The sequence below is a fragment of the Felis catus genome, chromosome D4 (assembly GCF_018350175.1).
Source record: "Felis catus isolate Fca126 chromosome D4, F.catus_Fca126_mat1.0, whole genome shotgun sequence".
Taxonomy (NCBI): domain Eukaryota; kingdom Metazoa; phylum Chordata; class Mammalia; order Carnivora; family Felidae; genus Felis; species Felis catus.
The window spans coordinates 45,281,168-45,294,400 of record NC_058380.1 but is presented as its reverse complement, the minus strand read 5'-3'; the positions used below and the strand labels follow the sequence as shown (position 1 = coordinate 45,294,400).

The window sequence follows — 13,233 nt, the reverse complement described above, 5'->3', positions numbered from 1 at the left end:
CTACACACTAAAAAAGGAAAAAGGTAGAAAAGAACGTTATTAAGAGAGAGGACAAAACTGGAATATGGACTATAAATTACTCTCTCGATGTTAAATTTTCTCAAGTTGATAACGGTTCTCTGGCTATATAAAAGAATATCCTTGTTCTTAGAAAATACACAGTATTGAATACATACAATCTACTCACAAATGTTTTTAAAAATTGTATCGACAGGGGCACCTGGGTGGCTCAGTCGGTTAAGCATCCAACTTTGGCTCAGGTCATGATCTCACGGCTCATTAGGTTCAAACCCCACACTGGGCTCTCTGCTGTCAGCACAGAGCCTGCTTCAGATCCTCTGTCCTCTTCTCTCTCTCTCTCTCTACCTACCCCCACCCCACCCCCCACCTCATTCTTTCTCGGTCTTTCTCTCTCATATAGAACGATAAAGCAAATGGGGCAAAGTATAAAAACACTCACGGGGTAAATGGTGTAAGGGAGTTCTTTGTACCATTCGTGTAACCCTTCTGGAACTTTAAAATTATTTCAAATAATTTAAAAATGTTTTAAATTTTTAAAAATAATTAAAATAATTTCAATTTCTTTAAAAAGAAAGACCTCCGATAACTCCCCACTACGCTTTAACTGAAACCCAAAGTCTCTGCCACGGTCCTGTGTTCTTGGCCACGCCCCCTGTCCTGGGCCTCTATCTCGGCCTCCCCGTCTCTCCAACACGAAGCTCCAGCCCTGCACCTCCCCGTTAGCAGCTCCAGGGCACCAGCTCTTTTCCACAGCAGCATGCAGGCACGTGCTTCCACCCAGATCTGGAACATCCTTCCTGTGTCCTTCCCACGGTGGACTCCACTGCGTTCTTCAAAACGGACAGAAAACGCAGAAGGAGTTCAATGCTAAGAAAGAGCTAGTCAGCCAAACTAAAACTGGAGCTACATTTTGAGGTCCACAACCACCAACCGGTCTTGGCGCATTCCGCGTGGGAATTTCCCCTGGGACTCTCTCGCGCTTTCTATTTGACTGCCTTAAGGGACAAATGTGTTTGCCTTAAGAGATAAGTGAAAAAGATCAATATGAATTCAGAAGTACTTCAGCCCTTAGGACACACGTCTTCACTTTCTTAAAATTAACTCTCCATTTAAATAAACGACAGAACACCGTCCAAACAGATGAACAAATACACGTCGAGAGTGCATAACTAATCCACTCAGGGTACAACCATCCATGACGATTGGCCTAATCACCCATTTCAGAGCACACAATCTGCCAAACCATTTAATATTCCCTGATTTCAGAAAGTACAGCTTGATGTTGATCAGACTGAACCTTTCCACAAATAAGATTCTTAACATTTGCTATTTGTGCATGTCGGCCACTGTCTGGCACATCAGAATGGTGCCGGAATTCTGGAACAAGCAGTCACTGCTCATGAATTCACAGCTATTTCCTCACTTCGGCTAAAGGAAGAGAGATCTTGAAAAGATTGCCATAATATGAATATGCAGAGGAAAAACTACATGCAGAAGCACATGGCAAAATTGCAAGAGGGAAAAACATGGCTTATTACAAAGCCACCGAGAAAATGAGCCTCAATAATTTAGGAACCATAAAGATTTAGTTTAGTTCTTCTTCCTTCCGACTGACATGCCCACCACGTCTCAGTTCTCTGCCACACTTCCTCTATGGTCGATATTGGAGAGCGTTTAAATAACTTACATCGAGGTATGTTACAGAAACGTGGAGTTCAAACTAACCAAAAGGAAATCCAGACTGAACAAAAGGGGGAAAAGAAAAATAAGCCTCAACTAAAGGACACATAGCAGTTTAAAAAAAAAAAAAAAGGTAATTAAAAAATTGTTCACAGGGGCACCTGCGTGGCTCAGTCAGTTAAGCATCCGACTCTTGATTTCAGCTCAGGTCACGATCTCACAATTTGTGAGTTCGAGCCCCCAATGGGCTCTTTGCTTACAGCAGCATCTGCCTGGGATTGTCTCTCTCTCTCTCTCTCTCTCTCTCTCTCTCTCTCTCTCTCTCTCTCTCTCTCTCTCTTTCTGCCCCTCCCCTACTGTCTCCCTCTTTCTCAAAATAAACTTTAAAAAAATAAAAAATAATAAAACTGGGGCGCCTGGGTGGCTCAGTAGGTTAAAGTAGGCGTCCAACTTTAGCTCAGGTCATGATCTCACAGTCCAGGAGTTCGAGCCCCGCCTCAGGCTCTGTGCTGACAGCTCAGAGCCTGGAGCCTGCTTTGGATTCTGTGTCTCCCTCTCTCTGCTCCTCCCCTGCTTGCGCTCTGTCTCTCTCTCAAAAATAAATGTTAAAAAAAATTAACTATTAAAAAAATAAAAAAAAACTTGTTCACAAGGAAAGAAGAGCTTCTCAAGTTTCTGAAAACTGGTAAGTGCCTAAAACAGAGGCTGCAAACCTGTTTGCACTTGGACTCCATCCTGTGAACAGATGTGTTTTGTCTGCCTACCCTGTATTTTTAAAAATTTGAATTGTTTTCTGGCATTCAGTGGTCAGGAATTTCAGAGAAAATATTCTTAACATTGAAACATCTGAAGGTCTAGCAGCAATGAACCCCTACTGCCTCATGTCAACAACTGGCCAGCAGTTCTCCACCCTACCAGCACGTTGGAAACCATCTAGGAAGCTCTAAAATCACGCCAGTGCCTGAGGCTAACGCTCCAGTCATTCTAGCAAAAAAAGCCCAGGCACCTGTATATTTAGAAGCCCCTCAGAGGCTCTACTGGGCAACCAGAGTGGAGGCTCGTGGACCCGGAGTTTCACACGTAGCCTCTGCGAAACATAAATGTGCTGTGTTGTGCTTCCAGCTACCCCCATCCTAAAAATCATTCACTGAAACCGCATTTATTTTTTTTTTAATTTTTTTTTTTAACGTTTATTTATTTTTTTGAGACAGAGAGAGATAGAGCATGAACAGGGGAGGGTCAGAGAGAGGGAGACACAGAATCTGAAGCAGGCTCCAGGCTCTGAGCTGTCAGCACAGAGCCCGACGCGGGGCTCGAACTCACGGACTGCGAGATCATGAACTGAGCCGAAGTCGGCCGCTTAACCGGCTGAGCCACCCAGGCGCCCCCACTGGAACCACCTTTAAACATCCCCATTTAATCTTGTTGAAGGCACAAGACTAAAGAAGGGTCCGGCTCAGCGATACGAACTTTACTAGCCACATACCCTCTAGTCTAATGGATCTCAAAGCATGGTCAGTAGACCGCCGGTCTATCCAAATCTTAAAATGCACGTTTCCAGCCATGTTCCAAACAAACAGATCAAAAACGCTGAGGATGAAGGCGCCTGGGTGGCTCAGTCGGTTAAGCGTCTGACTTCGGCTCGGGTCATGATCTCGCAGTTTGTGAGTTCGAGCCCCGCACTGGGCTCTGTGCTGACAGCTCAGGGCCTGGAGCCTGCTTCGGACTCTGTGTGTGTGTCTCTCGCTCTGCCCCTCCCCTGCTCGTGCTCGGTCTCTCTCTGCCTCTCAAAAATAAATAAACGGTAAAAAAACAAACAAAAAAAAACCCTCTGAGGATGAGCTCCTCATACACTACAAACACTGCAAATAAGTATTGCTTTACAAGAGGGTGCGGAGGGCTCTCTTCCCCTCCTGCTCCAAACAAGCATCATCTGACCATGAGGAACACTAACTTGCTAGGGCCACAGAATTATTTCTTTGAATAGAGCGGTGGAGTTTAAATCTCTTACATCCCCTCTCGCATGTGTACTTCACTTGCTTTCACTGGCCTGCTTTTCCTTTAGAAATGCTCTCTGGTTCTGCTCTCGACCTCTCTATTGTCCTTGGTGGACATGGCAAGATGAACTTGGTGCCTTGGTGCTTAGGAGGAAACGGACTTTTTGCCTCCCAAGCAGGGAACAGAGGCAAGGAGACAGGACTAAGCCACTCAATATCCCCTCTGGTTTGCCCCCAAGGGGCTCCTTGCAGCTCATATGTGGTACCTTTAAGCTCCCAGGGGCTCAAGCAATAGTTCTCAAATTTGACCCACAGGTGACCTATATCCAGATCACTGAGCAGCTGGGTAAACACGCCGATTCCCAAGTCTCCTGCAGAACCTACTGAATACCCATCTCCAGCAAGGGCTTGAGAAGCGGTCCTGTTAACAAGCTCCCCGGGCGCTTCTTAGGCACAGAAAGTTTGAGAACCGCTGAGCTCCAGGTTCAACAAAAGAGAATACCCTCTCTAGAGCGCCTTCGAGAAATTCATAGGAACCGGGGGAAGCCGCTGGCTCATGCTGCGGGGGCTCCCGCCCCGCTCTCTTCACTTCCATACTACTGGCACAACTTGTGCAATTCAGCACCGACCCATTTAAAATAACCGCAGACTCGGTTTTGCTAGAATTCCAATTAATCTGCTATTAGGACAAGGAGAAGTGAGAAACGCGTAAACTCCAAAGCGGTAGGCTAGCAGAGTCCTTAATACCATCAAAACGCAGGTTAGTTTCATTCCCAGAAAGCTTACAATTATTTGTCATACAACTTCCATTTTAAATTAATCTTCCAGCATAACCAGGGAACGCCTCTCTCGGTGGAGTTCTGGGCTCCGGGTAGCCCTTCTATGCTTTCGTACACAGCTCACCAGCCGCCTCTCCAAAGCGGAATGATACTGCTAACCACCGTGTGGCAAAGAAGGCTCTAAAACAGCATGACAATTTTATGCTTGACTCAGGTAAAATCATAGCTCTCTTGAGGGGAATCTGCTCTTCAGACTCACCTCTCCTCTGTTCCTGCCATCCACAATCCCCCCTGGAGGAACTTAAGGCTCTTATACACTCGATTACACTCTACTGATTTATAGTGCCAAACAGCCATTCACATAAGGGCTCTCCATAAACATTACCGGATTATGCCAACTCAGGTGATTGATTCTGGACCTCTTAATGTGCCGCCCCTCCAAAGACACAACTTATGTATCCAGTACGATCTGAGCTCCTCACACGAGGCTCCCCAGCCTCACCTTCCACCGACTGTCTTTTGAAAACAAGACCGTAAGTTAGAAGAACCAACTAGAGGGGATGATAAATTATACAGCGGGACAACAGGTGAAACATTACAGATGACTGAACGTCTGGCAATCACACACGGCAAGGACAATCAGTACGAAAAGGAGAATAGCTCTTTGGATGATAGAAAATTTGCTTTTACCATCCTCTGAACCAGAGCTTCTTAAACTTTAAGGTGCCTACGGATTACCTGGAAAATCTACCTGGAACGAGGGTGCTGATCCAGGTAGGCTGAAACAGAGTAAGAGATCTCAGCCTCCTAACAAGCTCCCAGGTACCACTAACACCGCTTCCGATCAAGCGCTGCTTATATAGTATAGCGGTGGAAAGCAGCATCGGCATCACCTGGGAGCTTGTTACACGACAATCCTGAGCCCATCCCAGACCTAAAGAAAAAGAATCCTGCGGCACCTGAGTGAGTGGCTCAGGCGATCGGGCGTCTGACTTCGGCTCAGGTCATGATCTCTCAGTTCATGAATTCAAGCCCCATGGTGAGCTCAGCTGTGCTGACAGCTCAGCGCCCGGAGCCTGCTTCAAGTTCTGCCTCTCTCTCTCTCTCTCAAAAATAAATACATATTTTTAAAAATTACAAAAAAAGAGGGGCGCCTGGGTGGCGCAGTCGGTTAAGCGTCCGACTTCAGCCAGGTCACGATCTCACCGTCGGTGAGTTCGAGCCCCGCGTCGGGCTCTGGGCTGATGGCTCGGAGCCTGGAGCCTGTTTCCGATTCTGTGTCTCCCCCTCTCTCTGCCCCTCCCCCGTTCATGCTCTGTCTCTCTCTGTCCCAAAAATAAATAAAGGTTAAAAAAAAAATTAAAAAAAAAAAAAATTACAAAAGAAGAAAAAGAACCCTTTAATCAACAAGGTCCCGGGCACTTAGCATGCACATTAGAGGAGGGCATGAGCACTGGGTGTTACTGGGTAAGTGATGAATCACTAAATTCTACTCCTAAAATCAGTATTACACTCTATGTTAACTAACTGGGATTTGAATAAAATTTTAAATTTTTACAAACATAAAAGAAAATGCACATCAGAGCAAGCTGACATACCGTCTTATACTCACTGTGAATCAGAATCATGTGGGATCTTTTTTAAAAAAATCCAAATGCCTAGGCCTTACAGCAGAGATTCTGATTCAGCTGATCCGGGGCATTTGATTAGTCCTAGGTTTGTTTGTTTTTAAGCACACCCAGGTCGCTCTAATAAGCAGTCAGTGCTGAAAACCACTGAATTAAAAATACAACCCTGGGAGGGTGTCTGGGTGGCTCGGTCAGTTGCGTATCCGAGATGAATACTCAACTCGGGATGAATTTCACGGGATGAAGCCCCAAATTGGGCTTTGGGCTGATAGCCAGAGCCTGCTTGGGATTCTCTCTCTCTCTCTCTCTCTCTCTCTCTCTCTCTCTCTCTCTCTCTCTCTCTCTCCCGCTCTCTGCCCCTCCCCCCCACTCTCTTGCTTGCTCTCTCAAAATAAATAAACATTAAAAAAGACATATCCCCCTGGGAGGAGGGAAATATGGAGTGACTACTAATGGGTGAGGAATGTGGGAGGATATGAAAACATCTTAAAAGTAATTATGGCAAGGTTGCATAATTCTATGAATACACTAAAAACTGTTGAATTGTATACTTTAAATGGGTCAATCCTTTGGTATGTGAATTATATCTCAATAAAACTATTACATAAAAATTTAAAACTTGAATGACTTTCCTATTTTAAAATAAATAGTTCCCAATGAACAACAATGAAATGGAATTCTTTTCTATCCTAGAACAGTGGCCCAAGAGTTTGAACTTCTTTAAACACACACACACACACACACACACACACACACACACACACACAGATGTTTATATGACTCATCTAGAAATATTTAAAATCTGCTCATCTTCGTCTTAGGTTCAATTCTGGTTAATGTAATGGATGGAAGAGAAACCAGAAATGAAAACATTGTTATCTCACAGAGCACCACTATGTTTAAAAAAAAAAAAAAAGAAAAGAAAAAAATCACATTTATCAATTTGAAAAAGTTTACACACCCCAAGTTTCCAGAGTATTTTCAAAAAAACAATTTTCCTTTTGCTTCCTCAATTTAAAAATAAATTAATTTATGAATCAACTCATAAGTTAGCAATGAATTCACTAATTCATTGTACTACATTCTTCCAAATTTTCTGTATGTTTGAAGATATTCAAAAAACATGTCAAGAAGAAAATACATAAGATGAAAATCTGACCTTGTTAGAAAACTGGCTTAAGAAACTCTCAACAACGTACTCACAAAAATCAAAAAGATCATAAGTAGCACTAAAATTTCAGAAAAGATCATTGTAATACAGGAGACACTGTTTGCTTATTATCAAAAGCAAAGTACCAGAAGTATACGTAACAGGTATCAGTTGGTATTTTGGAGACTCTCGTAGCTTCTGATAGCTGTGAGGTCAAATGCTCAAAACTACAGGTGCTATGTGCTCAAGCCAATGACGGTTCATTAGCACCTGACTTATTTTCCCTGTTGGATCACCATGTAAGCCATTCGCCCCCCCAGAACCACTGCCCTTGTTTATGGTCCCACGTTCTCATTCTTCTGAAACAGGCATATTCCAGAAGCATAACTGAACAGAGTTCCTGGGGCCCTCTATTCACTAAGAGACGCTCTCTTAAGAAATGGCTTTCTGGGGGGTGCCTTGGTGGCTCAGGAGGTTGAGCGTCCAGCTTTGGCTCAGGTCAAGATCTCATGGCTGGTGGGTTCCAGCCCCGTGTTGGGCTCTGTGCTGACACCTCAGAGCTGACAGCTCATCCCACGAACATTTTCTTTCTGTGCTGACAGCTCAGAGCCTGCTTCAGATTCTGTGTCTCCATCTCTCTCTGCCCCTCCCCCTGCTCTCTTTCTCTCTCTCTCTCTCAAAAATAAATAAACATTAAAAATTTTTTTTAAGAAATGGCTTTCTGGGACCTTCAATGCAATGGTTAGGGTCACCTTCACAAGTAAGTATGATGCCGTCCCTTGTCCAAACTCCTCAATAAAATCCAATGTATTTCACTGTAATTGTTACTACCTTCTATGTTGCTATGTTCTTTTTAACACAGTTCTACCATGTTACATTATATACAGGACAAAGAAAAGGCAAATCAGTGCCCCTAACTACCAACCTTGCCCTGGGTATTAACCTTTAAATGGCCTATTCCTTTTTAGAGTGAGGAAGTTTACCCTCCTACCTGACCCAAACTCCTCCTGCTTTATGTACATTCACTCAATCAACTCTACAGTTTTCACAGTATTGGGAAGATGGTTACAATTCTCCAGAGCAGAAAGAATTTTGGGTAACAGATTCCAATTCCAAGGAAGCAACCCTGAAACCCACAATGGTGACGTCGGCATGTTTTCAACTCTGCCTCAATCTTACGCATCTTTAAAATACTAACTTCCTGAGAGGTCAAGACCCACAATCACTGCCGAATTAAATAACTAGTTCTTAACAGATTAGCATATCTGTTCATAATTTAGTTAACAAGTCGCACACATTTTGAAGAAAGAAAAAAAGGCATACCTTATAGTATATAAATTCCGAATATTCTTCTCCCCCCCTTGTCCTTCCTTTAGAGCTTGCATTTGTAATAACTTCATAATGGCTTTTAGCAAGCCATGTGTATTCCTGTAAAGAAACATAACAACGTGTTAAATGCCAGAGATATAAAGTGAATATTCTAATCAGGCTCTTAACCCTACCATTTTTAAATAATTGAACACTTGCCACCCACACTAAACAGAAACCACCCACACGCACCCACCTCTTTCTACAGCACAGCCAAGAGGCCTAAAAGTCGACAGCTCTCAGACAACATCTTTAAAAGAGAACTGGAGCCAAAGAATCAAACCACCAGCCTCTCAATCACCTCCCTACACACACTTGGGGGGGTACCAATCAGGAAAAAATAAACATCAGCCCACATAATTGCAGGCAGTGACCACATCAGTTACCCATGCTGAATAATTAAGTCCTTCATTTATAAATATTAGTAGACCATGGATAATAACCAGACATATGAAATGGATTAGCCACTCAAAAAAAATGGGCCAGGGGACCATTCGGGGCAAATAACCCCCAATAAAATAAAATTAATGGGAGTGGGGAATAAAATCTTAAATTTTTCCTTTATTCTAAGAGGTAGGAGGATAATATATCAAAAAAAAAGAGAGAGAGAGAGAGAGAGAGAGAGAGACAGAGAAAGAGAAAAACAGAATAGCCTGCCCTTTTAATTTTTTTCTTGCTATTAATTTTTTTTTTAATTGTGAAATGTGATCTTTTCCAGTTTTATTGAGGTAAAATTGACAAATACAATTATAGTATATTTCAAGTATACAATGTGATATGTGCATACATTAACTTGATTATGGCAATCATTTCAAATTAACACATCCATCAACTCACATACTTTTTTTCTGATGAAAATACTAAAGACCTACTCTCAGCAATTTCAAGTATACAATACGTTATTGTTAACTGTCGTCAACATGCTATACATTAGATTATCAGAACTTACTCATCTTATAACTGGAGTTTGTATCCTCTGACTAACCTCTCCCCATTTCTCCCACCCAGATGCTGGCAACCACCAGTCTACTGTTTCTGTAAGTTTGGCTTTTTTTTTTTAAGTAGGTTCCACACCCAATGCGGAGGCCAACAGGTAGGGGCTTGAACTCACGATCAAGACTGAGCTGAGATCAAGAGTCAGACACCTAACCGACTGAGCCACCCAGGCGCCCCTTTTTTTTTTTCCTTTTAAGATTCCACATACTAAGTGTTACCTAGTTCAGTATTTGTCTTTCTCTGGGTTAATACGTAGCATAATACCCTCCAGGTTCACCCATGTTGTTACAAATTAGCCTGCCCTTTTAAAATAAGGTTTTCTTGGAGAATAAAAAAGAAATCTTAGAAATAAAAAAATAATTGCTTGTTAAATGGGGGGGGGGGGAGCAGTATTTTTTAAATCATGGTTGTTAATATTTATGGAGCATCCACTGTGTACTCTTTTATGACATTTAAAGTTTTCCAGCTGACAAGAGGTTTGTCCACACTGTCCAATACATCAGCCAATAGCCACATGTGGCTCCTGACCACTTGTAATGTGGCTCATCCAAACTGAGACGTGCTATGTGTATAAAAGACACACTGCGTTTTGAAGATTCAGGAGACAAAAAGAATATAAAATATCATGTGTAATTTTTTATATGGACCGTACATTGAAATAATATTTTCGATATATGGGGCACATACTATGTCATTAAAATTAACATCACCTGTTTCCTTGTACTTTTTAATGCAGCTATGAGAAAATTTGGAATTGCATATGTGGCTCACAATTGTGGCTCACATTTCCTTATTTAATAATTTGCTTTCGATGTGATTGGAGTTCTAGAGAAGACAGATAACAGCCCTATGATTTTTTTTTATTGATACTATAGTTAACATACAGTATTATATTAGTTTCAGGTCTACAATATAATGATTCAACAATCCTATATACTTCTCAGTGCTCATCAAGATAAATGTACTCTTAGTCCCTTAAAGGATTTCACCCATCCCCCCCACCCACCTTCCCTCTAGGAACCATCAGTATGTTCTCTGTATTTAAGAGTCTATGTTTTTTTTGTTCAGCTTTTTTTCTTTCTTCATTTGTTTCTTAAATCCCACATATGAGTGAAATCATGTGGTATTTGTCTTTCTCTAACTTATTTCACTTAGCATTATATACCCTCTAGGTCCATCCATGTTGCTGTAAATGACAAGATTTCCATCTTTTTTACAGATGAGAAATATTCAGGGTGTGTGTTTTATTATATCTTCTTTATCCATTCATCTATGGATGGACACATGGGTTGTTTCCATATCTTGGCTTTTGTAAATAATGCTGCAATAAACACAGGGTGCAGATATCTTTGCTAATTAGTGCCTTCATTTTCTTTCAGTAAATACCCAGTGGTGAAATTACTGGGTCATATGGTAATTGTCTTTAATTTTTGAGGAAACTCCATACACACCTATGATTTTTAACCAATTTGGGTCACCCATCCCTAAAAGCAGTAGAATCCCAGAGAAAAGCACATACATCATATATATGCATTTAATTCACAGAAACCTAAGGCTAATAAATGAACTCCAGGTTTTTAAAATTTTTTTTTAAAGTTTATTTTCTTGAGAGAGAGAGAGAGAGAGACAGAGTGTGAGTGGGTGAGGGACTGAGAGAGAGGGAGACACAGAATCCCAAGCAGACTCCAGGCTCCGAGCTGTCAGCACAGAGCCCAACGAGGGACTAGAACTCACAAACCATGAGATCATGACCTGAGCCAAAGTCAGACGCTTAACCAACTGAGCCACCCAGGTGCCTCTGAACTCCGGTTTTCTAACCTTTAAGTTAAATCTTGTTTGGTCTTATTTGCTGATCCAGACTTTACTGTGTGGAAAATTAAGTCTGTACCACATTTTAAGCAAAAGTGTAGCATGAATAGATCGTAAGTTTTGAAAAATAATGGCGTCAATCAAATAACAGATGCATTCAAACGGTAAATTCAATTGAGTAATTATTTAAATTATTCAAATATTTCAAGTGGCCTGAGAGAGATGGTTTCAGATTAATTTTTATTTAAATTCTGGCTTTAATTCTAATTAGCTAGGGAATGTTGGGCAAGACTTGTAACACCTAGAAACCACAACATCCTCATCCATACAATCTAGAATCATAAGCCCATCTCTTGTGTTGTTATAAAGAACAAATGAGGGGCGCCTGGGTGGCTCAGTCAGTTGGGCGGCCGACTTCGGCTCAGGTCATGATCCCGCTGTCCGTGAGTTCGAGCACCGCGTCGGGCTCTGCTGACCGCTCAGAGCCTGGAGCCTGTTTCAGATTCTGTGTCTCCCTCTCTCCCTGACCCTCCCCCATTCATGCTCTGTCTCTTTCTGTCTCAAAAATAAATAAACGTTAAAAAAAATTTTTTTAATGAAAAAAAAAGAATAAATGAGAGTATGTCAGTAAAGCACCTGGTTGTTTTTTCAATAAATTGTGGTAATCTAGTACTTGTAACCGTACCATAAAGATTGTAATGTTTTCCCCCTTTACAGAGGAGGCTATACAAACCCAACGGTCAGAGTTCATAAATGCTCAAACCTAGAATATGCCTAAAACTAACTACAAACCCAAACCTACCCTAAATCCTAGTATTTTTCCATCTGTCCTCATAAAGACAGCCATCGTTTTCTGTATCTGAGGTCTTGTTTTCAGCCATTGTTACTCTGTCTCTGAGATCTGCTCTTTTTTTAAAAAAAAATTTTTTTTTTAACGTTTATTTATTTTTGAGACAGAGAGAGACAGAGCATGAACAGGGGAGGGTCAGAGAGAGAGAGGGAGACACAGAATCTGAAACAGGCTCCAGGCTCTGAGCAGTCAGCACAGAGCCCGACGTGGGGCTCGAACTCACGGACCGCGAGATCATGACCTGAGCCGAAGTCGGACGCTTAACCGACTGAGCCACCCAGGTGCCCCTCTGAAATCTGCTCTTAAAAAAACTATATTTTTGGGGCGCCTGGCTGGCTCAGTCAGAAGAGTGTGCAAATCTTGATCTCAGAGTTGTGAGTTTGAGCCCCACACTGGGTATAAAGATTACTTAAATACATTTCTTAAAAAACTGAAAAATACAACTAAATTACAGGGTGCCTGGGTGGCTCAGTAGGTTAAGCGTCTGACTCTTCATTTCGGCTCAGGTCAGGATCTCATAATTAGTGAGTTCGAGCCCCATCTGGGGCTCCAGAGCCTGCCTGGAATTCTCTCCCCCTCTCTCTCTGCCCCTACCTTACTCATGCTCGCTCGCTTGCTCTCTCTCAAACTAAACTTAAAACAAGTTTTTTTAAACGAAATTTCTATTGAATTCTATATGATTGCAGAAAGAGGTTACAATAATCACTTGATTAGTGCTGAAAATCAAAATGGTGAAATAGTAGAAAACAATAACCACGAGAGAAGCAAAAATCAAAAACAGGATAGAAACATTTTTCATTGAATTTATGTCTCCAAATTAAAAAGGCCACCAAGTGCTAGACAAGATTCCTGAAAAAATTAATTGCTGACATTTCTCAAATCCAAAGGCAAAAGGAAAATCCTAGAAACTCAGATTTTATAAAATAAAACATATAAAATAAAGATCACTAGACTG

General features: G+C 41.8%; 1 protein-coding gene across 7 annotated transcripts in view; it reads right to left on the bottom strand.

The window, feature by feature from the left end:
- Positions 1 to 13,233, bottom strand: part of FOCAD (focadhesin) — a 324,630-nt gene that overhangs the window by 257,894 nt on the left and 53,503 nt on the right. For 6 of the 7 annotated variants that reach the window (XM_023242354.2, XM_023242353.2, XM_045043365.1 and 3 more), the window contains one exon: positions 8,579 to 8,683. In XM_023242354.2, the coding sequence (XP_023098122.2) occupies positions 8,579 to 8,683 (105 nt within the window). Of the gene's footprint in view, positions 1 to 5,215; positions 5,383 to 8,578; positions 8,684 to 13,233 lie in introns of those variants that run through there. The other variant, XM_045043369.1, reaches the window with a different exon arrangement.